Source organism: Lampetra planeri, chromosome 4 (assembly GCF_965212315.1).
Source record: "Lampetra planeri chromosome 4, kcLamPlan1.2.h2, whole genome shotgun sequence".
NCBI lineage: Eukaryota > Metazoa > Chordata > Hyperoartia > Petromyzontiformes > Petromyzontidae > Lampetra > Lampetra planeri.
Genome location: NC_136110.1, coordinates 18,823,056 through 18,850,703, shown reverse-complemented (window position 1 = coordinate 18,850,703; position 27,648 = coordinate 18,823,056). Strand labels below are relative to the sequence as shown.

The following is a 27,648-nucleotide window of genomic DNA, read 5'->3' as shown; positions in this document are numbered from 1 at the left end:
TGTTTTAAGACGAGATTTCAAAGTATCCGCATTATCGCATAAACGAATTTCCAATGGTACGCAATTACACGACCGTGACTCAGACACAGGAAGTGGCCACTCACTCCAGGAATGCAGCCAGCATCGAGGTACGCACAGAAGGGCAGAGTCTGCGGATCATAACGACCTTGAGGGGGTGTACAGATGAATTGGCTCTTGAATATATGGTCGTGGTGCTAGCCTATGCAAGGCTTTAAAAACTCGTAGAAGACTCCTAAACTCTACTCGTTTCAAGATCGGAAGCTAGCGTAATGATAAGATAGCCGGAGAAATGCGGTCACGTAATTGGGGTTCAGGTGAGCACCCTAACTGCCGCTATGCAAAGACTGCGGGATGCGGCTAAAGTCGGGATGCCATGGCGAGGTGTGGGAGCACCAGTGACCAGCCGCTGGTCGTGTTGCCCCCCGTTGGGTATGGTCTGCGTCAGACTGGAGACTGGTCACTCGCGTGAGAGCTCGCCGCTGACATTCAGTTAATTTAACTTGTCGCGTATGATGTTTATTGTGAATATGCACGCGCGGTCATCCCGGCATCCCCGGCGAGATCACGTTATTAACCCCCGGCGTGTAGCCTCTCTGTCAAATCCTTCGGTGGACACGCCGCGATTCGAAGTGGCTATTATAGTCTGCTGGCACGAGAGATTGGTCATCGCTCAGAGGGGCATAACTTTAAATTACCGGCACGCTCATTTCACTGCATTATTCATCATCCTTCAGGGGCCGGTGCATCTGTGGGGTCCGACGTCCACCTCCCCGCTTCCCGTGAGCGGGCGGGGCGTGACGTCAACCCCCTCCATTCCCCCCTCTTCTTCGGCCGCCTCTCGCCGAGGCCCCGCCGATCGAGTGATCGCCCCCCCCCCCACGCCAGCGCCCTCTCTGAGGGCCATATCTGAACGGCTGGCTTACCACCGCCGAGGTTATCCCGCACCCGCCGAGCGCTATTCAACAGAAATGGCGGCAGTATGAATATGCACACCTACCCCGCCCCCCCCACCCCCGGGTGGATAAGCCCTAATCCGCGTGCCCGCAATGCTAATGCAAGCGGAAAAGGAACGGCGGGGATAGGGCTATGGGGCACGCCTCACCGTTAACGCTATTTTTACCGTGTAAACGCGCCGCGTAAAGCGCGCTGTGTAAACACGCACGCGAGCGTAAACACGCGAAAACGATGGCGGCCGTATATATGCTGCAGTACACGCACCTCACGCGCACGCGTGAGAAGCCGATCAAAACCATCACGTTACCATACATAGCAGGTGTTACCAAAAAGATTTACAAAATCTTAAACAAACACAGGATCCAGGTCCGATTCAATACAGTACACAAAATCCATGATCTAATCCCATCTGTGAAGGATGTCATTCCTGACATGCAATATCCTGGAGTCTGCAAACTGAGTTGTACCTGCGGTAGCAGTTTCATTGGGGAAACGAAACCGACATGTCTCGGACCGTGTTCGCAAACACAAAGCAGATCTGAAACACGGCAGAACCAATACCTCTGCCGTGGCTGACCATTGTTATAACGCTGTGAGCTCGCGTGATATTGTTTTTTTCTGAGACCAAGGTACTCTGCAAACCTTCGGGTTACTATCAAAGGTTTGTTCATGAAGCCATCCAGATATATAAACATAGACATAACTTCAGCCGAGAAGATGGATACAAATTGAGAAATCATTGGAAGGAAGTTATTAACCAGGTAAAACCTGAACTGTTTATGGTTGTTTCCATCATATTTGCCGGGTACTAGTCTATTTTTAAATCCGTTATATTAAGTTCACTTGCTTGCTTGCTTGCGCGCTTACGACCGTGCAAATCTTTCGGTCGTTTTTTAACCCACTTCCCGTGATACAATCGAGCTGAAATTTTGCACACAGACTCGTTGTGCGTGACAATTTATTTTCGTGAAAAATGTTTTCAAAACTTTTACACTTTTGAGGAAAAATGTTTTTATATTTAATTACCAATTGCTTAATGGTGGCAGGCAATCATCTGACCCATAGGTGGCAGCCATCTCAAGCCAGAGGACGAGAGGACTCTAGCCGCCACGCATATAAAGGATTTATAGTGAAAAACTTTGTTTTTATGGGTTAATTTTTCCGAGTTAATTTCCCCCCCGCATCTCCAGCTTTCCCAGCCTCCCACTTCCAGCCAATCACTGCCTCGTAGCAGCACTCGCTGGCATCACACGGATGCTGTGAGCGGCTTGAAGAGGCAGGATGGCAGGCAGGGAGTGGGTCGTGATGGCCCAAAGGCTGTAGACAACTGCCCCAATCGTCCCGTGGCTCCCACCTTTATACTCTCAACTTCAAAGGCCCGGGGGGCGTCGCGTCGCGAAGCCAATCACGCGCCTACCTTTTGATTTACAACTGATGCCCTGCCCTCACCTGAAGCATCTGTTACTCCCCCACCCATTGTCCCTTGCTCAGGGTTCCTTGCTCACGGTGCCTTGCTCCCCTCATCGTTTTCCCGTGCCCAGTAGTTCGCGTCTTGGGGTCTGCTCTTTATGCCTAATATCCCACCCTCCGTCCTCCCCCCAATGTTGTGTGTAACTCATTGTGGTTGGCCCAGGAAACCTTTTCTTTTTGTGCCCATACAATTTTAAGCCAATTTAGGGGCCCCAGAATGTAACCTGTCCTGTGGGGATCGGCCAATCTCCTGGCACCGGGAAACCGTGGGACTCTCCTCCTAGGGGCCCTTCAGATTAAAACCCGATGTGCCAGGAAACCCCCCGCCAGGACACTACGTGGGTGCGCTGCATGCAGGTGGCGTGTTTAGTGCGGGGGCCGGGAGGGAGTCGCGGAGCTTGCGGAGTTGCTCCGCGGTCGTGGCACCACACATCCTGGCAGCGCTTGTGTTTGCGTAAAACCCTCGGCCGGTTTCAACTTTCTCGTCGGCATCAGCAGCTTGTGGCTTTTAAACGGATGCCACCGTGTGGCCCGATGGCACGAGCACCACTGAACGACTGCGATAACTTATCGTGACTCCCACGCCGTTTTTCTGATTTCCTTTGACAGCGCCATGCCCGTGCTGGTGTTCTGGAGGGGACCCAGAAAACCCATTGAGATATCACGCATCACTGATGCGGCCAGGAATCGGACTCGGATCCTTTGATTCATAGTGCAGCATGCTAACCACTGCGCCACTGCTCCACATTGAGAATTCGACTCATCTCCATTGGCAGCTTTGAGCCAATGGAAGAAACTCCACATTCCCATGGCAGAGATCAGTCTATCCACAAGACAACCACTGTTTCCTTCACACAAAGTGGTGATTACCTTTTTTATGATCCCAGAATGAGTAGCATGATTATGATGATTGATTTTGATGTGATGATGATGATGCCAGTGGTGGTGGTGGTGATGCTGATGGATATCCTGCTGATCCTGCTTTATGATGGGCCAAATTGTCATCTGGCCAGGATTTGAACTCACGGCCTTCTTCTTGCATTACAGGCGCTGCGGCCACAGCGTCACTCAGCCAGATTAATCTCCGCTCACGTCCGCGTGGGCTGTTGTTCGTAGATCACGCTCACCACCATCGGCTATGGAGACAAGTACCCCAAGACGTGGCCAGGGAAGCTGCTCGCTTCTGGCTTCGCACTGCTGGGCATCTCCTTCTTCTCTCTGCCGGCGGTGAGCGTGCGCCAATCCCCCGACCTTGCCACACCACCTCCCCCCTCGTGTGCCGTGGTGGCAGACCAGTGCGGTCCTGCACCGACGCCGTTTTCTCTGTCTGTCTCCGACGGCAAACATGTAGGGAATTTCAACGGGACGTACATCTTTGCCTTATTGACCTGGTCAAGGCCTACGATACCATCAACAGGCCAGGGCTTTGGGTTGTTTTTCGTGTTTTTGTAGTCCCTGACCCTCTGTCCACAATTATTAAGGTATTTCATGATGGTGGGCAGGCCCGGGTAAAGCTGCGTGGCCAGAAGTTACTGCCATTCCCTGTTCACCTTTGGTTGTGACAGGGATGTCCTCTGGCCTCTACACTATTTAACATCTTGTTTGATGACATGATTTGAAAATATTTCCATGGCTGCACCAGATAATTTCTATCTGGTACAGATGCAATGAAGGCTGATCTATGCCCAGTTGTGGTCAAGGGATTACTACCCTATTAGTTAACCGTGCTATGAAAGCTGATGATCTGGTAATTGCTGCTCACTCAGAAAAATGTTGAGACGCTGCTGCTGACAGTGGAGCGTGCCAGTAAGAAGTGGGACCTTACCATCAGCCCCACAAAAACAAAGCACCACACACTCAGTATTGTGGCATCGAATACTCCACCCCCTCCACTCCTCGCGAGTGATGGGGGCAGCTGTGGCGAGGGTGGAGAAGCTTCTGTACCTGGGCAGCGTGCTTATGACCAGATCCAGTTTGGCAGGAGCAGTCTTTACTCAGAATCACTCGAGCGGCATTATCTTTTCATCAGCTGCATAACGCTGTCTGGAAGTCACCTGGTCTTATCACTGCATAGACAGCTCTGGGTCGTCTTGGCCGCAGTTATGCCCTTAATTTGCCTATGATTATGAAGCATGGAGCCCTTTAAACTAAACCATTTTCATAGACCCCCTGAGCGACGCATCTATTTTTCAGAAGCGACCTGGCCACATATGATAACATATGAGTAAAGTGGCTTATTACGTGGAAATTTATAGCAGCCAAATACTCTAAACGCGTGTTTCTAAATGTGGAGGGGAAAACCTGAGGACCCGGAGAAAAAAAAGCATGTCTAAGATCCATCCTACCAGACTGGATTGTGTGAAGAGTTCACAGATCCTTGAAAGATCTGGACACATTCCCATAAGTGAGCTCCTCTGTCAGGCAAGGCTGCATTGGCTGGGTCATGTAGCCTGCATGCCAGCCAGCACGTGCCCACGCAGCTTCTGTTTGGCTAGATAGAAGGGTCTAAATAAGCCCAGCATGAGCTAGAGAAGAGATGGAATCGTGCGGTACAGAAAAATGTGGAGCTCATTGGACTTGTCAATGACTGGTATCAGCATTGTCAAGATCAGACCCTCTGAAGGAGTCTCTTGAAGGATGCTACTGGGCGATTGGAGACAGTCGCCTATCCAACAACAGCAGAGGACAAATGAGTGATGCTCACAACAACGGGCGGTGACCGGGGTGACTAAAACGCATCTGCCAGTCATCTCAATCAGTCAAGCCGTGGCACCTGGGTCTGTCACTTTACGTGTCATCAAAGTGCGCCTAGTCTGACATAAGTGCGACGGTGACGTCACTGCCACTTGGTGCCGAACGCCCATTATTGTATATATATGTTGAACTTTTTTTTCACCGTACGTGGCCAACCGTGTTAATGGGAGGTCCAATTGTTGGTGTTGTATTCGGTGCCCCTAGGGCATTCTGGGCTCAGGATTTGCCCTCAAGGTGCAGGAACAGCACCGGCAGAAGCACTTCGAGAAGCGGCGCAACCCGGCAGCCAGCCTCATCCAGGTACAGCGCAGCACAAACGCGGCATACCTTCTACACGCAGCACAACATAACACACATTGGACACGCGGCGCAACACGACACACACGGCACGACACAGCACACACAGCACACACAGCACACACAGCACGACACAGCACGACACAGCACACACAGCACGACACAGCACACACAGCACGACACAGCACACACAGCACACACAGCACACACAGCACGACACAGCACACACAGCACACACAGCACACACAGCACGACACAGCACACACAGTACACACAGCACACCGCACACACAGCAAACAGCACACACAGCACGCACAGTACGCACAGCATACAGCACACACAGAACACAGTACGCACAGCACACAGCACACACAGCACACACAGCACACACAGCACACACAGCACACAGCACACAACACACACAGCACACAGCACACAGCACGACACCGCACACACAGCACATACAGCACACACAGCACACACAGCACACACAGCACACACAGCACACACAGCACATACAGCACACAGCACACACAGCACACAGCACGACACCACACACACAGTATGCACAGCACACACAGCACACACAGCACACACACAGCACACACACCGCACACACAGCGCCACACAGCACACACAGCACACACACAGCACGACACCGCACACAGCACACACAGCACACAGCATGACACCGCACACACAGCACACAGCACACACAGGATACACAGCACACACAGCACACACAGCACACCCCGCACACACCGCACACAGCACACACAGCACACCGCACACACAGCACACAGCACACACAGCAAGTGCACACCTGTCAACCCCTTATCAGTGCCCTACCTTATTACAGACCAATTCAGACCTTATTGGTCACCCCGTGTCCTCATAAATCTCAACGTTCATCCTACAAAGTCCCATCACAAGGGAGAAACACAAACAAATAAGGCATATTATTTTATTTATTTTGCCCGCATTGATACGGCTGTACGCCATATGGTCCTGGAAACTCAATTTCCCTGTTACAAGAATACGCGTGAACCATATGGGTTGACAGCTGTGGGCTTTACAGGTACACGTGTTCACCCAACGCCTCGTCCTTCAATATTTCATATTGAGCCGTGTATTTTTTCTGTTTGTTTCCTTAATCGAGCACTGAATTATTAAACTTCGAAGGGTCGTGATAGCCGATGAATGTTTGATGCGCAGCGTGAATTGTGCTCACAAAATGCGGATATTACGCACTGACAAAACCCACACTCCCCCGGAGGGTTTGTGCCGTGCTCGATGATTTATATATGAAGTATATTCCCGTGCCTTTGTGAGAATCCGTGAAATTCTCGCTTGTTACTCTCATGGAGTGTGTACGGTACCCCCCACATCCTGTGCAAGAGTGGCGACCCCTACCTCACCCCCCCCCCCCCCAGAAGATGTCTTCGCAGAACTACTTCCGAGCTCGCTTATGCAGTGGAGGAGTGGGGTGGGAGGGGTGCCCATGTCCGCAGGCCGCGCCGTGCCACGCGAAGAGTGTTGGGCACGAGTCAGTCACCCTAGAAATGTTTATTTGACGGAGCGGGGAATACGTCGTCTCCCACCTCGTCTCTCTCCACGTCTCTCACCTCGTCTCTCACCTCGTCTCTCACCACGTCTCTCACCACGTCTCTCACCTCGTCTCTCTCCACGTCTCTCACCTCGTCTCTCACCTCGTCTCTCACCTCGTCTCTCACCACGTCTCTCACCACGTCTCTCACCTCGTCTCTCTCCACGTCTCTCACCTCGTCTCCCACCTCGTCTCTCTCCACGTCTCTCACCTCGTCTCTCACCTCGTCTCTCACCACGTCTCTCACCTCGTCTCTCTCCACGTCTCTCTCCACGTCTCTCACCTCGTCTCTCACTTCGTCTCTCTCCACGTCTCTCACCTCGTCTCTCACCACGTCTCTCACCACGTCTCTCACCACGTCTCTCACCTCGTCTCTCACCACGTCTCTCTCCACGTCTCTCACCTCGTCTCTCACCACGTCTCTCACCTCGTCTCTCACCACGTCTCTCACCTCGTCTCTCTCCACGTCTCTCTCCACGTCTCTCTCCACGTCTCTCACCTCGTCTCTCACCACGTCTCTCACCACGTCTCTCTCCACGTCTCTCACCTCGTCTCTCACCACGTCTCTCACCTCGTCTCTCACCTCGTCTCTCTCCACGTCTCTCTCCACGTCTCTCACCTCGTCTCTCTCCACGTCTCTCACCACGTCTCTCTCCACGTCTCTCACCACGTCTCTCACCTCGTCTCTCACCTCGTCTCTCTCCACGTCTCTCACCTCGTCTCTCTCCACGTCTCTCTCCACGTCTCTCACCTCGTCTCTCTCCACGTCTCTCTCCACGTCTCTCACCACGTCTCTCTCCACGTCTCTCTCCTCGTCTCTCTCCACGTCTCTCTCCACGTCTCTCTCCTCGTCTCTCTCCACGTCTCTCTCCTCGTCTCTCTCCACGTCTCTCTCCTCGTCTCTCACCTCGTCTCTCTCCACGTCTCTCTCCTCGTCTCTCTCCTCGTCTCTCTCCACGTCTCTCTCCACGTCTCTCTCCTCGTCTCTCACCACGTCTCTCTCCACGTCTCTCACCACGTCTCACCACGTCTCTCTCCTCGTCTCTCTCCACGTCTCTCACCTCGTCTCCTACCGCTGCCTTGTAGGAGGAGTACAGTAAAACGCACTCGTGAGTACAGTACATAATACCGATGTTATTCTAATATTAGTTTTATTCACCACGATTACTGAAACTCAGACGAAGCCCACATACGTTCCTCAAACAACGACGTCGGGAACGCATCCCCATGTATACAATGGTATCGTGGCCCCTTTTAGCACCGATTTGATTCGCGCTTCCTTCTCCAGGAGCGCGTCTTGAGGAGCGCTAAGCGTGGACGGCCTGCGCATGTTGCGAGGTTGGGGTTTGTTGTTGTTTTTGCTTGCTGTGCACGCGTTCCTTGTTTGTCAGGCTGACGCCATCAACTCGCTCCAAGCGGCCAACTGCTTGCATCGCATTGGGCGGCGAGACCGCTGCAGTGGTGGCGGCGGTAGTGAAACAACACCACCACTACCACCGCCACCATCACAACAGCCAGCACCACCACTACCGCCACCACTACTGCCAACAATACTACCGCCACCACCACCACTACCGGCACCACCACCACCACTAGCGCCACCACCACTATCGCCACTACCATCACTACCAAAGACAAAGATCCCCCGTATAGCCTTATTAGACTGTAGAGGCAAGTGCTGTTAGCGAGCAACTATGAAGGCCGGAACGGTACAAGAGGGGGTGGGTGGCCAGCACCACGCCCGACCACCTTTGTCTCCTCAGTGCCAATGTTTACACATCGCACCAGGTACGAATTTGAGGCTGAGTCGACCTAGGGGAGGCCCAGGACCGGTTCAGTTAATCGTCACTGGTGTTGGCCGTGAGCGGGAATCGAACCCGGGTCGCCGGGTCAATAGCGCAGCGCGCTCACCGCTACACAATAGCTCCCCACCATCACTACCACCACTACCGCCACCACCGCTACCGCCACCACCACCACCGCTACCACCACCACTACCACCACTTTCGCCACTACTACCACCACCACCGAGAATGAGGACGTTCAACACGCATTCAGATTTTCAAACACCAAACAGAAACCTTTTGCAAGGCATCGTCTGCATTCGCCACACGTATTGTACATGTGGCAAAACACGCAAAAAAACATCCTCTGATAATATACGGGCATTGTCTTTGAAACTGATTAGCCTACTCCAGAGACTGGCTTTTAGATGGCCTTGTCTCACCAGTGTCAGACCAAGGAATGCCAGAAAGCGAACGGTACACGGACAATGCACGTATCAGAGCATTTATAGCTCAGGTCGAGCAGTTGCATCTATGGGGACACAATCAAAAATGGATCAAACCTATTCTTATTTTTCCTTCATTTTTGAAACTAGCAAAAAAAGGTTCCATTGGATATAACGCTCAGCACGTGAAGTCAATCGCACATGCGTCACCGTGCAAGGAAAACGACAAAACTGAGATTATTGGCCAGTGTCCCCTACTCCCTGGCGGCCAAAAAGAGAGAGGGTAGGGAGAAGCGTTGCCGCCGAATGGTCGCCCGTTGTACACGCCTCGTCGTTGCGGCCACGGTGTTATCGACGAGCGCGTTGACGAGCCTTCTTGCTTCAAGGCGCGAGAAGGGCCGCGTAGTTGCAATGGGAACGAAGGAGCTCGGCGACCTGCGACGTCCCGCGACGTCCTGCTGGCGTTCACCCGAAACGACCGGCCCACCTTTGCCGAGCCACGCGGCAAATCCTCCCACAGCCGCCGAAGGTTTGAGGTGTCGGGCCGCTCAGGACTCACGGGAGAGGGGATGACCATGGTTCAACTCCCGACGCAGACGCCCCCATTCCCCATGCCGAAAGACACAAATAATATGAATTCCTGCAGTCACGAAAGCTTTAAGTCAAGATTTAAAGTTTGGCACCGCCCGTCGCACGAGTGAGCGTTGGGGTATAGAACCGGGGCCGTCCGGTTATCAGCTTCATCGAATACAGACGATAGCCATGGCGACAAATTGAGCTCAGTTCGTCGCGCAGTGCTCTAACCGCTGGCCCACCGCTCCCCACCCAGACACATGCAGACATTGTCTGGCTGTAAAGGAACACCGCGTCTCTTTCACACCACGGCACGAATAGTGATCATAATAATAATAGAAGACACATTTTGAGCACCGATTGTCCTTTACGCACTGCATTGGACATTCCGAACGGGATCAATTCCAATTTAAATGTCACGCTCGCTCGTCACGAAACCGGACACGAGACTCGAGCATGGCGACGGCCGCCGCCGCCAAGCCGGCGACATTGAGCCCAGATTAATTAACGCGGCCCATCAAACCCTCCCGGTACCCCCCCACCCACCACCCCTTGTCGCGTGCCAAGTGCCGTCCGTCCGGAACTCTGCCGCTAATGAAAGTCAGCGTGACCGCCCCGCCGAGCGTGTCACTTTCGACCTTTTCCGCGTGTTCCACGAGAGTTTGGCCCCTTGCCGCCGGTGCGGCCGCTGATGCCACCACCACTGCGGTGGTCTCGCGGAGCGGATGGAGGGCTGCTCGTCAACACTCCCAGCCCCCGGCGTTGACTCGGCCCGTCATCCCTCTGGGGGGGAGAGGGGGGTGGTCGCTAACACAACGACTTGCTCATTTGTGAAAACGTTCAAACCAGCGGCGTCATTTGGTTTTTCCCGCTCACGAAAAGTGCGCAGATACAAAGGTAACCCGTGGTGTAGCCCTTGCCCCAACAAACATCGGCACTGGGGAGAGAAAGGTGACCGAGCGTGGTGCTGGCCACCCACCCCCTCGTGCCCCTTGCCGATGAAGTTCGGCACGGAGCACGCGGCGGGGTGGGTGGGTGGGTGGCCAGCACCGCGCCAGTTCACCTTTCTCTCCCCCAGCGCTGATTTTTACACTGCACCAGGTACTCGTTGAAGGCCGCATCCACCAAGGAGATGCCCATTTCAGATATTCGCCACTGATGTTGGATTCGAATTAGACTCCAACTCAGGTGGCCGGGCGCGTAACGCAGCGCACTATTGACTGCACCACCCCTCGCCATACAATAATCAAATACAAAGACCCCTGTTGTATATGTTGGGTGTGAAAATTTTGATGTGTTGTATGCGTGCGTGGGTGAAATTATTATGTTGTATATGTGGGTTATGAATATTCAGTGAAAATAATAATAATCAATCGAAATTTGGCCAAAGGTGTAATTATCCGGAAATACTTTAATCCATGTAATTACGCACATTTAATTATGCCAATTCGAGAGGTAATTGTAGTAATTATGCGAGTGGGTGTAATTATGATAATGCAAGTCGTTATGATAACCAGACCCCGCCTCGGTGACGAGGGTGGGTTATCGATCGGAATAAGGCAATTAATCGTATGCAGTTATGCAGGTGTGGTGTAAGTATACAAGATTAACTTAGATTAACTCGGCCTCGTTGTCTAGGTTCGTCTCATTCTCGCTTATTTAGGTCCCCGGTTCGCCCCGTTATCGCTTTAACATTTACTGAGTATGTGTTAGTGTGTTTATTAAGGTCACCAAGTTCAGATCTCAACGCAGAAGCAGATCTTATGCATAGATTCCAGGAAGGAATCACACAACCACTTCTGTATTAATCAATTTATTACTAATTCAACCTCAACTATGATATAGTATGCGAACTCTCAATCCCGGAACGTCAACACGGCATCAATACAGTATCATCAATGATTGTCTGATTTCACTTGACAACGGCACATGGATCCCGCGTAACGCGATGGTTGTTAGTGAGAGAGAGAGTCGTTAAAACATGCAAATACTATGCTAAGAAAACCTTAACGTTAATGAATGAAAGATGCTTGAAAGATTATACGGCGATAAAACACAATCAAAACAGTTATTATTCTTAAAGGCACCAATCTCAACAGATACATCGCAGGTTATCTGACAACAGAGTGGCTCGGCGGAAGGAGGTGCCAAGAATCAATTCGTATTGATGGATCTGTTGGGAATTTATGCGATTAAGAGTACAGTCCACTAAATATTAAAGATAATACTCTTACAAATGACGGATGGCCATCACTCGGTCTCGAGTTTTTCTTCACAGCCACGGATGGCTTATGGGTTCGAGTGGGTTTGAGTGGTAAGAGTTGTCTTCAATAGTCAGTGTTCGGAGTCGGTTCTTTATGTCAAACAGACGCCTGGTGGTCGTGTGGTGAGGGGGCGGTGCGCGTCATACGTATTAGTCGCTCCTCTGTCGCCGTGGGGAATTGGTTGGATGCCTGTTGATACGCTGTCGTAGTTCGGAACCCGGTCGGTAGGTGGCGCCCGCAGCTCGCTCGCAGCGCACCGTCGTCCTCTCGTCACCAGACCGCGACCCTGGCTGCCAGCAGGGGCTTCTGACGCGGCAGGTTGAGCTGTCAAGCGGGTCTTGCCCGCCTGCAGAGGCGACGGGGAGCTGCTTGAGTCGAGCCCCGAGAGCCAGCTGAACTCGGCTGAGTCCCAGAAGCTGAAGAGTCGAGCCGACCCGTTAGTCGCAGCTCGCCCTTGAGTCGACCCGCTCGGTCGAGCTCCTGATGAGTTGACACTTCTGGTCGGACTCGGCTGATGAGTCGAGCCGACCCTTCCGGTCGAGCTCGCTCATGAGTCGACCCTGTTGGTCGCACTCGTGATGAGTTGACTCCTGGTCGAACTCGGCTGATGAGTCGAGCCGACCCTTCCGGTCGAGCTCGCTCATGAGTCGACCCGTTGGTCGCCCTCGTGATGAGTTGACTCTCCTGGTCCAACTGGTTTCCAATGCTCAGAGTCCTTTCTTTTATGCCGAAAAATCCCTTTGGGTCCTGCCCACAAGGCGGGGTTTTCTTTTGATTTACTGTGTCAGGATCTGTCCGTGTGTAGGTGTGTTCATGTGTGTGTCCGTACGTCCGTGTGTCCTTGTGTGCATCACCCACGATATATCCCGTGGTCATATTCCCTCCATAAAATCCACGAGCAAACAATCAGGTGTTACAAATTGCCTCGAGGTCGTCTCTCTGTCTGGGTGCAATATTATCCCTTGTTTGGCCTTCTTCATGAACCAAAACACAGACGTTACAAATCGTCTCATAGGCATCTTTGTCCGTGTTGCACCACCTGGAGGGAGGGGCACACTCCCTCCGACCTTCGCTGACGCACGAAGAAATGATTAAAAGTTTTAACATTTGTCCCTTACCATTTCCCAGTTATGATTCTGTATTTAACCTAAGGTCTGTCATTTCCCATCGTGGTGCTTGACTCAAGTGGAGGTTTCCCCGAGCGTGTACACACTCATATCCCGCGCTGCGGGGATACAAAGACGGCCGGGATCTCCCTTTCTCTCCGACCCTGGGTTTAACATCGCTCTTTTATTATGTATTTTATTTCGACCTGGTGGTGATTTATCCCGTTATGCTTCGGGTCGAGTTGTATCAATAACTTTAGCCTACCCTGTTGTTAAACTCCGACTTTAACGTTATTTTAATAGCAATACAGAATAATTGAGCTTTTCGACTTAACTAGGCGAACACGAACTTTTGGTAACCCCCCCCCCCGCAGCCTCGCTGTTCAGCTGAGCCTGCAGCCTTGAGAGAGAGAGCAACACCCTTATTTTCGTCTCACTGTGGTCATCCAACCTTCTGCTCTGGGAGTGTGATTAATTTCAGGACAAGGCCCCCTCACGTTCAGACGTGCAGTGGTTGTTAATCAGCCCCCTCTCCTGTATACACAACCTTGAGCTGGGCTTATCTTGGCTTTTCCAGCTGCAGCAGAACAAGGCGTATTCCTCCTCCCTGTGTGCACGTGTTCCAATTAGCTCGAAATCCCTAACACACAATCAGTGATGACCCCCCCGGCCTTCTGTGGCCGTGATCCAGACAAAGGCGCCTCTGCTCCTTTCATTGCCCAATTATTTGCCCATGTGCTGAGGTCATAGATGGTTGGGCTTTTTGCTTTAACTGTCTGGCTGACTCTCCCACTGTCTCTGCCCTTGCACGGGTGACATGCCCGTTTATCAGGCCTTATCTATCCCTGAAGCAAGGTTGCAATTCTGCCATCTTAGCCCTCCTCCCGTTCATTACTACAACACCTGGTGTTTTGCAGTTTGCTGCGCTTTAGTGTTTTCATTCATTATATATCAATGATGGAAGAAGGCTAGAATACAACACCCCCCTGTAGCCTCTAACAGACTGTTGGGGCAATTGCTGTTAGCAAGCACATATGACGGTTGGCAAGGCACACGAGGGGGTGGGTTGCCAGCATCACACCCAATCACCTTTGTCTCCCCCGTGGCGATGTTAACACTCCGCACCAGGTACTCAATTGAGGCTGAGTCGACCTAGGAGAGACCCATGGCCATTTCAGATATTCGCCACTGGTGTTGGGTGCGATTGCGACTCCAACTCGGGTCGCCGGGCGCGTAACACAGCGCGCTAACCGCTGCACCACCGCTCCACACACAATAATCACACACGTACGTGTGTGATTATTGTATATCCGTACAATCACTCCTAGGCAAGGGAACGCACAGGAATGTCAACACACCCACTCAGATCGAAATTTATACTTAACAGCAAGGCATGCGTGCGCGCACATACACGCGCGCATTACCACACACCGGTATGCGCACGCACGCACCAGCTCGGGTCTCCGAGTCCTGATCGACCGTCGAGGAGACGGAGCGATGAAATCGGTTCACGCGGTGGGAGGGCCGTGAATTACCGCGCCGCGGGATCGCGAGAGGTTGGCGGCGCCCCCTCGGGGGAGGCCTTCATCCGGCAGCGGGTGGATCGCGCGTCGTCATTCTCTCGTTGGTATCGTGCAGTAAAGTAACGTGAACATGTTTAACGGGCACTCTTGTTTTGTGTAACCTCATGCCGTGCGCATAGGGAGAGTGGTCCGCATGCGTCGCGCTCTCTGTGTGTGTGCAGCGCTGGCACGTAGAGCGCCGTTGCAATGGGCGACGGAGAGCCGCACAATTATAATCGCTTATACACGTAACACGGTTAGAACGCGGGTGTTCGGCTGTATTATATCGTTGTTTAGTAAAAAAATAAAAAGTCCGGAGCACTGAGTAAATGGGTGGCTCATAATGGCCAAGTCAGGGTAGATGCCTGGGGTGTGTTCTTCCACGAAGCTCGTGGTCCATCCTAAAACCATGGCAGCAGTAGATGCGAATGATGCATAAATGAGAAATAAAAAACTCCCCAGTAGCAGTGTGCGACTGTGGTCATCCAGAACAGACCGTGCAGCGTGTAACAACGCAATAGCCCGATCCACAAATACGACGAAGGAGACATCACAGCGATACACTACTACACCGCTGCTCCTGTCGCGGTTATCTGGGCTTGACAACCCGATTGTGAAACTGGAGCTGTTGCTCTGCAATCTACATCAGCAGCCGTACGAAAGAAGAAGAAGAAAGGTAGTGAGTTGACACCCAGAGCGTTACTGCTGGCGTGCAGAGTCGACAGCACATCCCGGGTACAAGTGACTGCAGAAATAACAGCAGCGCCAGCGTGTCGCGCACCGCCATGCACAGTATCCACTCTCGAAGAGAGGGAACCACTCGGAGGTGCTCGGAGGAGCCACGGAAAAACCGAAAGACGGCAGCAGCAGAAGCCACGTGGTCAGCTGGAGCCAACAGTTTCCCAAGCTCTGCAGTCCTCTACAAATGTGTTCTATCGACCAGTTAAACTACAGTACTACTAAACTACTTCGCTATTTATTTTACCAGGTAAGAGCTACTGGGCTACATAGCTCTTCTTTTAGAAGCGATCTGGCTATCGCAGATGATAGCTCAACGAAGCGGCCTACCACGTGGAAATGTTATAGCGGCCAAATACTCCAACGACGTGATGTTCATTTTAAATGTGAAGGAAAAAAACGAAGGACCCGGAGAAAAATCAACGCGGTCATGGGGAGAGAGACACCGTAAACTCCAAATGTTCAAGCGTCGGGGTCGGGATTGAACCTACGATCGCCTGCTTACCAGGCTAGGCAGTTACCATCTCACCACGGTGGCCGATTGTTGTTGCTGCTGTTGCTGTATCAGCTCGTCGGTGGGATGGAGAACTGGATGCAATTTGGCTGTGAAGATCGTTCCTTGGCTCACCGGCGAACGAGCCGACATGGCAACAACAACAATAATAATAAAAAAAAATGGTGCATCGCTAGACGCTTACGCACCACGTGACGGTTAAACTCGTTTAGCTATGTTGGGTGGTGGAGGGTCTTGGTGACACACATTTGGCAGGGTCGTCCACTTGGCTTCGCTCAAAAAAATCAACGATAAATCGGTATCAGAAATCGGAGCATCCGACGAAATCCCGCGCGTGCGACGGGGAAACACTCTATCCCGTGCAGACAGAACCTTGTTTCTCTACTGCATTCTCCTTGCGAGCCATGGTACAGCTCCTCTCGCGATGCCCACATGAAGGGGAGTTTAACAGCATCCGTGCGGCGATCCACCGACCCACTAGGCTTGGCAGCGCCTGATCACAGGCAGCCCACGTGCATAGCCGCCACAATCGCCCCGGCTAAAAAACAATAAATTATAATTTTTAAAAAAATCGCACCACGAACATTCGGTTGATAATTTAATTCGTATTCCTCCATCTCCCGAGGACGACGATTCACATAACACCGCTCCCACATGGGATGCGTGTGCGGGCGTGGTGGGGTGGGGGAGCAGGGAGGGATGGGGCAATGAGAATGTTCGGCCCGCGCGGGAGGCGAGTCGCCATTCGTGCCCGGCACGACACCGCAACGAACTCCTTTGCATTCGGGCCACTTTGTTCACCGCGTCGCCGCGTGCGGCCTCTCGCGTGGATTTCCGAAGGATTCCGATTGACCCTCGAACCCCGTCTTGGAGTGTCCCCCCCACCCCGCCGCGCCCCTTCGCCGGCCACGCTCCGTGCCGCTGTGGAGTCCGCCGAGTGCGGTCGTCGATGCTGAACGCGGCGCGCCTCTCTGGAAGCCACGGCCACGCAAACACCGCGCCACTCCATCGCTGATTCCTCCTCGCTCGGGCACCGCAGCCGGCTGAAGAGCAGAGTTTAAGGGGGGGGTTATTTGCTTTTACTGATTTGGTAAATTCAATTGCTGCTGCTGCTGTTGATTAACCGGATAATGGTTGTGTTCGTGATTGTGGTGATTTAGGGTTGTTCTGATTATTGTGTGGTGGTGGTGCTAGTGAGTGTGGTAGTGGTGAGCACGCTGCGCTACGAACCCCATCGACCCTAGTTCGATTCCCGCTCACGGCCTACACCAGCGACGAAAATGTGAATTGTTACCTGGTGCCCCCTAGGTTGACTCGGCCTCAAAAAAGTACCTGGTGCGGTTTGTAAACAACGCCACTAGGGAGACAAAGGCGGTTTGATGTGGTGCTGGCCACCCACTCCCTCGTGTGCCGTGCCGGCCTTCACAGGTGCTCCCCAACAACATTTGCCCCAACAGTCTGTTATAGGCTATACAGGGAGATATTTGTCTTTGTCGTGGTCATGGCAGTGGTAATGGTGGTGTTACAAAGTGTGGTGGTGGTGATAGTGTTGTTGCTGTTGTAGGTGGTGGTGGTGGTACTGCACTGCATTTCCCTCCACCTGAGTTCAATTCCCATTGCAGCCATACACATCGGAGGTGCCTGAACCTACCCTGACATTGACTCAACATTCTACAGTATTCTTTCAAATGGCTCACGTCCAATATGACTCAGCATGGAATAAGCAGCCCCGGTGCGTTGGTGTCCATCTTCTGCATTGGGGAGACGCTAACAACGCTTCGACTCTCGAGCCTCTGGTCGCTCCGCGGGGATCTCTGTCCCTGTGCAGCGAGACTGGGTGCGAGTGAGCGAGCGAGTGTGTGAGTGTGGGAGCTACATGGTTGTGGGGAGCGGTCGTGTAGCGGTTAGCGCTGCACTGCGCTACGAACCTGGCGACCCGAGTTCGATTCCCGCTCACGGCCAAAACCAGCGGCGATTATGTGAACCGGTCATGGGCCTCCCATAGGTCGACTCAGCCTCAAATTAGTACCTGGTGCGATGAGGAAACATCGCCACGAGGGAGACAAAGGCGGCCGGGCGTGGTGCTGGCCACCCACCCCCTCGTGATCTGTGTCGGCCATCATAGGTGCTCGCAAACAGTACTTGCGCCAAACAGTCTGTTACAGGCGAAACAGGGGATCTTTGTCTCTTTTTTTATCTTTGTTGCTACAGGGTGACAGGGCCAATGAGGCCTCCTTTTCCACAAACAATCTTGCGATGCCCTCGCGTCCTCGCATGAACCGTCACTGTCCCCCCCCCTCCGTGTCTCTGCCCGCGTGACTCTGTGCGGCGCTCGCCCTGTGACCACGACCTCCCGCTGACCCCCCTCCCCTCTGTGTAGGCAGCCTGGCGCTTTTACTCGACTGACCCCAGCCACCCGTACCTGGTCTCCACGTGGAGAATTTACCAATGCGTTCCCACCCTCAGGCACGTAACTTTCGACCGCCTCTGCTACTCGCTTGCTTTCTGTCTCTCTCTCTTCCTCTCTTTCTCTCTCGCACTGTGCATGGTCCATCCGCTTCATTTGAACAAAGCGCCACCGCCAACCAGGGTACGGCTGCCGCCCGTCCCGCCGGAGACCGAACCCGGACACATCCTCGGTCACCGCGCGGTCTATTTACCAAGAGCAGCACCGTGCGGTTGACTGCTATAAGAGTTCAACGCAGCAATGCCCGGTGCCCAGATCTCGGCACAAATCAATCGCCGCTAGTTTCGCAGAAACCGTCCGGGTCGACCCCGGCTTGACCGGTGGCAACCCTCGGGTGGCCCCTCTGCTTCCCTTGAACGCACGCGGCGGCCACAACAAAATATTTCTGCACTCGGCACACCACATCCATTGTACCCCGGCGCTATGGCCGTGGCCGCTGCCGGTCACGTGCCACCCCGACAGCCGGTCTAGCAGCGCCGCCTGCGTGCCACAGAGTGAGCGATGAAGCCCCTGTCGCCAACGTGCAGCTGGCTCGGACGTGGGCGCGAGGGTTTTCTATTTCACTCGCTCGCTCAGCCGAGTTATTTTCCCACGCATGTCGAGCTGAGGTCGAACGGCGCGCATGCACATACCCGCTTTGCTTGTCGTCATTCTCCGCATCACCCGACGCTCCGGAACGTAGGAAGCACCCCAAATCTGGTGCCACGTGTCATTAAGGGCTGCACAAGTCTGGCCTCGCACACGCATGCACGCATCTAGCGGACTGCAAGACGCGCACCCCCAAATTCAACTTTAAAGTAGGAGGAGATGAAGCGCGTCTGTCCTAGAATGCGGAGAACACCCCGACTCAACGACGGCGAGGTACTCGCGTGCAATTCTCCCGTCGCCCGGTATTGTGAGAACCCCCCTCCTCCTCCCTGCGACTCGCGTCCCGAGGCCTCTGGAACCTGAGAGGAGGGCGATCCGACCACAGCGGTGCTTGGGGGGAACCTGCCCAGGGCTGTCGGCTGCAGGCGACACGAGTGGGTGGTTTGGCTGTGGGTATATGGTGATGACCCCCCATGGTGACCTCCCGGGGCCGAACTGCAGACGTCAGAGTGATGCCCCTAGGACTCTGCGTGGATTCCCTGCCGCCGGCTCGCGGACGGAATGCCGATGAAGCCACCACCACCACCATCACGGCGTGCCGACTCTGCAAACCAACCCCCGTGCACACGATGGCTAGAGAATGGGAAAGTGGAAATGGGAGTCAGTCTCATTAATTGGGCACGGAGGACCGCAAGCCATCGGTGGCCCCGCATTGAACATTACGCAACAACGTTCTCTGTACGTTCGTAAAATCAAGAGAACCGAGAATGTAACGCGGCAGGTCTTCCTCGCCGTTGGTGTTATGATTCGTGATTGATTTTTGGGGCGAGGCTATGTGAATGATCGGGCCAAATGTGTGTCGGAAGACCTCTCCATCACCCGAGATGTTAACTACCTCGTATACAGGAGGGCGTCAGTTCGATCCCGATCCTGACGCCTAATCTATATTTGGAGTTTCCATGTCTTCCTGTGGTCGTGTGGATTTTTGCTCCGGGTCCTCCGGGTTTTCCCTCCACATTTAGAATCAACATCGCGCGTTTAGAGTACTTTGGCTGCTATAAATTTCCACACGTGAAAAGCCACTTCGTTGGTCTATCATGTGTGGCCGGGTCGCTTCTGAAAACGAGCTACATGGCTCAGTGGGCCTTACCTGGTAAAATAAAAATGGTCAATTAAATAATCACGTGGTGCACAAGCATGTAGCATTGCGCCGATTGTTGTTGCTGCTGCTGCATCAGCTCGTCGGTGGGATAGAGAACTGGATGCACTTTGGCTGTGAAGATCGTTCCTTGGCTCACCGGCGAACGAGCCGACATGGCAACAACAACAATAATAAAAATGGTGCATCGCTAGACGCTTATGCACCACGTGACGGTTAAACTCGTTTAGCTATGTTGGGTGGTGGAGGGTCTTGGCAACACAAATTTGGCCGGGTCGTCCACTTGGCTTTGCACAAAAAAATCAACGATAAATCGGTATCAAGATTCCTATCCAGCAGGGTCCTGCATTGGGATGTTTGTATATTTGCATGTGGGTGGAAGCTGAAATGCCCGGAGAAAAGCAACACAAACGAAAGGATGCCACTCAAAATCAATCCTCATAGACAAGCCAGCGACCCACTGGCTGTGCTGCCACCTCTCGGCTACCTGAGGATCTCAGAGCAAGCGGGGAATCTCCGAGTGATCCACCAGCGCCACCTCCACAGCACTACGCATCGCCGCGTTTATCCAAGTGTGTCGGCGCGCGCCATCGCCAGGGGCACCCCGCACCATGTAACCATTGCTCGCTCCACTCATCCGCTCGCAATATGCACACTCGGCTTGGTTTGCATGGACTGCATTGCTTCGTTGTGTTTGCGATTGCACCCGTGCGCGTGCTGCTTCGTGCAACGTGCGCTGCGTGCCGCTTCGTGCCTGCTCAGTTGCAATCTCCGTGCCTGTGCGTGCGTGCGCGTGTGCGCGCGTACTCCATCGTGTCGCTCGCCGCTTGCGTTGCCGTGGTGGCAGCGCTCTCTTCGTGTCCGTGCCTCGCGAGCGTCCCCGTCCTTCGATCGCGCTCTACGCGGCGTGGCCGTGCGTTCGGCTCGGTTGGCATCGCCTCTCGCGTTCGCGCCCGTGCCTGTCTGTGACCTTCGTTCGTCCGTGTCCCCCAGCCTCGAGCTGCCCGTGTGCTGCTCTGTGTCGACTAAGTCACGCTGGCAAGATATGAACGCCCTCGCCAGTAATGCAGGAGGTCGTGGGTTCGATCCCGACCCGGACACCTGCTGTATATTTGGAGTTTGCGTTTCTCTCTCCCCGTGGTCACGTGGATTTTCCTCCAGGTCCTCCGGTTTTCCCTCCAAATTTACAATCAACATCACGCCTTTTAGAGTATTTGGCTGCACTAAATTTCTACGTGATGAGCCACTTCATTGAGCGATCATATGTGATAGCCAGGTCACTTCTGAAAAGAGCTATACAGCTCAGCGGGGCCTTACCTGGAAAAAAAAAAAAAGTTAAATTGCATTTGCGGTGGACGTGGCGAGTTTTACACGACGGGTGGGCTCCCCGCTGCCAAGGGGGAGCCTTGCGCCGGTACTCGCCCGTGGCTGTCGGGTACCCCGTGCCCCCCGTGCCACCCTATAACGTGCGATGGGGCGGAGGCGCTTTCTCTCCCCCCCCCCTCCCACCAGTATGTCCGCTGGCATCACGACAACCCGGCCGTTTCTGCGAAGATCAAATCCAGAGCATTCGCCGCGTGGCTCGGCAGTAGAGCGATCGGAAGTTTGCTCCTTCAAATCCCTCGGCGGAGGTTGACTCGACCCGTCGGCCATCCGTCGTCGATTAAAATAACTGCCGCTTTGTGGGGAAGTCAGCAGTGGTCGTCCTATGGATAGACTCGTGCCTGCCATAGCAACGTGGAATTTCCACCACTGGCTCTCTTGCAGGGCTGCATACGGGAGATCAGCACAAATCCCTCGATGTTCATTTGATCTGGAAATCACTTAGACTTTTAAATACAGTCCGTTTCCCTATAACGCTGCGTCTCATTTGCATGACCCTAATTGGATATATAACGCAGCGAATGTATTGGGTAATAACATTTTTTGTTAAAATAACGCCGGATGCAAATTGGATAGAACGGGATCGAGTGAACAGAAGTACGTCGCGCGAGTAGGAATAAGCGGTCGACCGGCTGCTCCGGCGTAGGATCGCACAAGGCAGTGGGATGCTGGTGGATGCTTCGAGATGCCACCCACACGCCTCGGTCTATGTTCAGGCTGTGTTCGCATCTCACGCGTTATCATGGATTCTGCTTTTCCCTACGTGATTTATTAATCATCACCACGGGATTTTCCATAAGGCGGTGTTCTCCAGGAGCGCACCTACTCCCGCGGCGTTACACGAGAACAGGCTCTGTGCGGAAATAATTAGAGCCCAGGGTCAATCCACTGCTGGATGAAGGCCTCCCCCACGCAGTGTCACTGGGCAGCGCGGGCTGATGAGGTTGGGTGGGCAGGAACGACGCCGGCGGTAAGTGAAACCTCACCCAGTTTTGGTGGCTCACCCGGGGAAATGAAGGCGAGCCGTTGTTGCAAGTCGCCTGTTGCACTTTTGTTCACGAGTAGAGTCGTTTCATTTGCCCCCCCCCCTGCGAGACAACCCATACACCGATTGGGCGCACCTCGTCGAAATAAACGCGTCCCAGCAATCGCGCTCAAGTCGGACGTCGTTGCGTCGCCCTGGCCTCAAAAGGGGTCGTGAAAATTCCACATTCTCGTGGCGGCGGACGATCCGCTCATCGGATCTCAGCTCTATCCCGACCCGCGAGCCTGAGACTGCGAGCCGCAGGTTTCTCGCGACGACGCTGGCCCCCGGTGATCATATTTTAAGCAGCCGGTGGGGGGTTTCCCCTTAGGCTAAAGATTAAATACATCTGCTCTCTAAGAGACGGTTCGTGTATGTTACGCGCACGACGTGAATACAATAATTATTGCTTGTGGCTCACGCGTGTCTCTGTGTTTGTGCCCCCACCACCCCCCGTTGTGTGACCCCTCTCTGAAGGAAGGAACAAGGAGACATGCATTGCAGGTTGGTCTCCCCCACGCGGTGTGAGACGCTCAGCCTCGAGCGTGCGACGGCGCTGAGAGAGTGGCTCAGAGAGAGTGGCTCTGAGAGAGTGGCTCAGAGAGAGTGGCTCAGAGAGAGTGGCTCAGAGGGAGTGGCTCAGGGAGAGTGGCTCAGGGAGAGTGGCTCAGGGAGAGTGGCTCAGAGAGAGTGGCTTTGAGAGAGTGGCTCAGAGGGAGTGGCACAGAGAGAGTGGCTCAGAGAGATTGGCTCAGAGAGAGTGGCTCAGAGAGTGGCTCAGAGAGAGTGGCACAGAGAGAGTGGCTCTGAGAGAGTGGCTCAAAGGGAGTGGCTCAGGGAGAGTGGCTCAGAGAGAGAGGCTCAGAGAGAGTGGCTCAGAGAGAGTGGCACAGAGAGAGTGGCTCAGAGAGAGTGGCTCAGGGAGAGTGGCTCTGAGAGAGTGACTCTGAGAGAGTGGCTCAGAGAGAGTGGCTCAGAGGGAGTGGCTCAGGGAGAGTGGCTCAGGGAGAGTGGCTCAGGGAGAGTGGCTCAGAGAGAGTGGCTTTGAGAGAGTGGCTCAGAGGGAGTGGCTCAGAGAGAGAGGCTCAGAGAGAGTGGCTCAGAGAGAGTGGCACAGAGAGAGTGGCTCAGAGAGTGGCTCAGAGAGAGTGGCACAGAGAGAGTGGCTCTGAGAGAGTGGCTCAAAGGGAGTGGCTCAGGGAGAGAGGCTCAGAGAGAGTGGCTCAGAGAGAGTGGCACAGAGAGAGTGGCTCAGGGAGAGTGGCTCAGGGAGAGTGGCTCAGAGAGAGTGGCTCAGAGAGAGTGGCTCAGAGAGAGTGGCTCAGAGAGAGTGGCACAGAGAGAGTGGCTCAGAGAGAGTGGCTCAGGGAGAGTGGCTCAGGGAGAGTGGCTCAGAGAGAGTGGCTCAGGGAGAGTGGCTCAGAGAGAGTGGCTCTGAGAGAGTGGCTCAGAGGGAGTGGCTCAGAGAGAGTGGCTCAGGGAGAGTGGCTCGGGGAGAGTGGCTCAGAGAGAGTGGCTCAGAGAGAGTGGCTCAGAGGGAGTGGCTCAGAGAGAGTGGCTCAGAGGGAGTGGCTCAGAGAGAGTGGCTCAGAGAGAGTGGCTCAGGGAGAGTGGCTCATGGAGAGTGGCTCAGAGGGAGTGGCTCAGAGAGAGTGGTTCAGAGAGAGTGCTTCAGAGAGAGTGGCTCAGAGAGAGTGGCTTAGGAGAGTGGCTCAGAGAGAGTGGCTCAGAGAGAGTGGCTCAGGGATAGTGGCTCAGAGAGAGAGTGGCTCAGAGAGAGTGGCTCAGGGATAGTGGCTCAGAGAGAGAGTGGCTCAGAGAGAGTTGCTCAGAGAGTGGCTCAGAGAGAGTGGAGCGGAGAGAGTGGCTCAGTGAGAGTGGCTCAGAGAGAGTGGCTCAGGGAGAGTGGCTCAGAGAGAGTGGCTCAGGGAGAGTGGCTCAGAGAGAGTGGCTCAAGGAGAGTGGCTCAGAGAGAGTGGCTCAGAGAGAGTGGCTCAGTGAGAGTGGCTCAGCGAGATTGGCTCAAGGAGAGTGGCTCAGGGAGAGTGGCTCAGTGAGAGTGGCTCAGAGGGAGTGGCTCAGAGAGAGTGGCTCAGTGAGAGTGGCTCAGAGAGAGTGGCTCAGTGAGAGTGGCTCAGAGAGAGTGGCTCAGGGAGAGTGGCTCAGAGAGAGTGGCTCAGAGAGAGTGGCGCAGATGGAGTGGCTCAGGGAGAGTGGCACTGAGAGAGTGGCCACATTTGACGAACGCTGTCATCGTTTCATGAGCTGTATTGCCGTGATATCATCTTTCAGACTTCATCCCGATGATGCCGTCTTGCTTATCCTACGTTCACACGCTCATCTACATCGCTGTGGATTGCCATCATCATGATGACCGTCATCATTCTTTGGTTCTTTCGGTAAAGTCACGTAGAAAGAAATTAAATTACGTAATAATAGAATACGACGTTTCGATTGCAACACAAGCAATCGTTGTCAGGTACGAATGAATGAGAAAACAAACCTAGTAAAACTTAGAAATATAATGCAATACAAGACAGAGAGTCGGCTAACACAACAGTCAACACCCCACCTGGTTGATTACGTTCTTCCAAAGATTGCGAAATTTGAGAGAGAGATAAAACACAGACACGGAGACACATAGACAGACACACAAGTAGAGAGAGACTCACACAGAGACTAACAGAAAGAACGCCTTTGTGTTGAGGCCTTAAATAGAGAGGGGGTGGGGCAGAGAGGGGGGAGGGTAGAGAACAATGAGAGAGTTGTGTGGAACAAACAAGCACGGCCTGCCCAAAGCGGACGGAGGAGCTGGCACTGGACTTCTAAACAAACAAGCACGGATAAACAAATATAGTTAAATTAGGAAGTATAATGCAATGCAACACAGAGAGTCGGTTAACACACAGGTAACGCATAGTCTGGTTGATTACGTTCTTCCAAATATTGCTAAATTAGAAGTTAGGTGTGAAACAAACAAGCACGGCAAATCCTCCCCGTAGAGGTGGTTAAAATCTTGATTTGAAGCTTTCGTGACTGCAGGAATCCATACTCTTTGGTTCTTTCGGTAAAGTCACGTAGGTAGAAAATCTAATACATCACGACATTTCGGGTGCAACACAAGCGTCCATCATCAGGTGGGAAAGCATGGTCTGCTGCTGAGGCAGACTGTTTTAAAAGGTTTGAAATGGGTGTAGCTCAAGGGTTACAAAGAAGTGGCCGGGGTTAGTGATGTTAATGTGAGAAATTAGCATGTAACTGTAAGATAGAAGAGCGGCCTCCTAAACGAGGGCACGGAAGTGGCTATGTTAATGTGAGGGATCAGCATGATGTTAATGTGAGGGATTAGCATGATGTTAATGTGAGGGATTAGCATGATGTTAATGTGAGAAATAAGCATGTAACTGTAGAAAATAAGGAGAAGAAGAACGGCCTCCTCGACGAGGGAGTGCAACCCAACGGGTGTAATCCGAAGGGCCTGTGAGTATGAGAGTGTAATCCAACAGACATGTGAGCATGAGAGATCTAAGAGAGAGGCATAGAGAGAGACAGAGAGTCGAAATAACAGCTGACATATGCAGGTTGGATGGAAACATCACAGTCAGTTAAGACTTTACCTGGTTAATAACGTCCTTCCATTGATTGCTCAGTTTGTATCCATCCTCTCGGTTGAAGTTGTGTCTGTGTTTATATATCTGGATGGCTTCATGAACAAATCTCTGAAGGTAGCCGTTAGGTTTGCAGAGTACCTTCGTCTTGGAAAAGAACCAAGAGTATAGGTGGTTAAAACTATATTCAAAGCTTTCGTGACTGCAGGAATTACTATTTGGTTCTTTCGGTAAAGTCACGAAGAAAGAAATAAAATAAAATATTAATAGAATACGACGTTTCGATTGCAACACAAGCAATCGTCATCAGGTACACCTCGAGGCCTCGACACATAGGCGTTGCTTCTGTGTGCCTATGTGTGTCTCTCTCTGTTTGTCTCTGTGTGAGTCTCTGCTTGTCTTTCTGTCTTTGTGTCTCCGTGTCTGTGTTTTGTCTCTCTCTCGAATTTAGCAATCTTTGGAAGAACGTAATCAACCAGGTAGGGTGTTGACTGTTATGTTAGCCGACTCTCTGTGTTGTATTGCATCGTACCTGATGACGATTGCTTATGTTGCAATCGAAATGTCGTTTTCTATTATGTATTTTAATTTATTTCTACGTGACTTTAACGAAAGAACCAAAGAGTTATTCCTGTAAGTCACGGAAGCTTTGAATTGAGTCAGTTATCATCTTCATATTTGTCCTTATCATGTCTACTGCGAGCATGATTACCATAATGCTCATCATAATTCAATTAACCTTTCTACAACCACAATCTTTTTACCAACTTTGTCATCATCACCATCACTAACAATGCTACAAATGTACCATCACCACTGTCATCATCACCATCGTCATCACCACCGTAGCCACAGGTTATATCGACCTTGTCACCACCGTTATCCACCTCCCTGCAGATGGCACCCACACCACCCAGGTCTCGCTTGGTCACACCCTCTTTCCACGTAACTCTCCCCTCCTGCCCCCCCTTCCCTCTCCCCACGTAATGCTCCCCCCCTCCCGCCCTGTCTTTCCACTCCCACCAGAAATACCAAACATGTCACACTGCGGTTTCCCCGGATGCGGACCATTCGCAAGGCTAGGTACCGGCCACGGTGCGGCTTGCGTGTGCCGTGCGGGGCATGCGTTTGTGGTGACGCTCTAGTGCCGCGTTTTCACGCCCCAACGACGATCGAGTTGCGCATTAAAAATCGCTACTCTCCAAATCGCGCAGCTCGGATCATCGCCCGCCGCCGCTGCTGCCTTCCGATAGAGCGGTCGCTGCGCGACGGGGTTCTCGCGATCATGGAAGCGTGGCATAGTCCTGTCGCGGCAACTGACTCGTTAACG

The 27,648-nt window shown here is 53.0% G+C and overlaps 2 protein-coding genes across 2 annotated transcripts in view; both read left to right on the top strand.

Annotated features, from left to right (window-relative positions):
* The window catches only part of LOC144717611 (potassium voltage-gated channel subfamily KQT member 4-like), a 32,644-nt gene extending 28,747 nt beyond the window's left edge, over positions 1-3,897 (top strand). The window contains exon 5 of the mRNA XM_078593108.1: positions 3,562-3,897. Within this exon, the coding sequence (XP_078449234.1) occupies positions 3,562-3,897 (336 nt within the window). The remainder of the gene's footprint in view (positions 1-3,561) is intronic.
* Positions 3,898-4,350: 453 nt separating this feature from the next.
* Positions 4,351-27,648, top strand: part of LOC144717601 (potassium voltage-gated channel subfamily KQT member 4-like) — a 56,172-nt gene continuing 32,874 nt past the window's right edge. The window contains exons 1-3 of the mRNA XM_078593095.1: positions 4,351-4,398; positions 5,404-5,499; positions 21,066-21,258. Coding sequence (XP_078449221.1) covers positions 4,351-4,398; positions 5,404-5,499; positions 21,066-21,258 — 337 coding nt within the window. The remainder of the gene's footprint in view (positions 4,399-5,403; positions 5,500-21,065; positions 21,259-27,648) is intronic.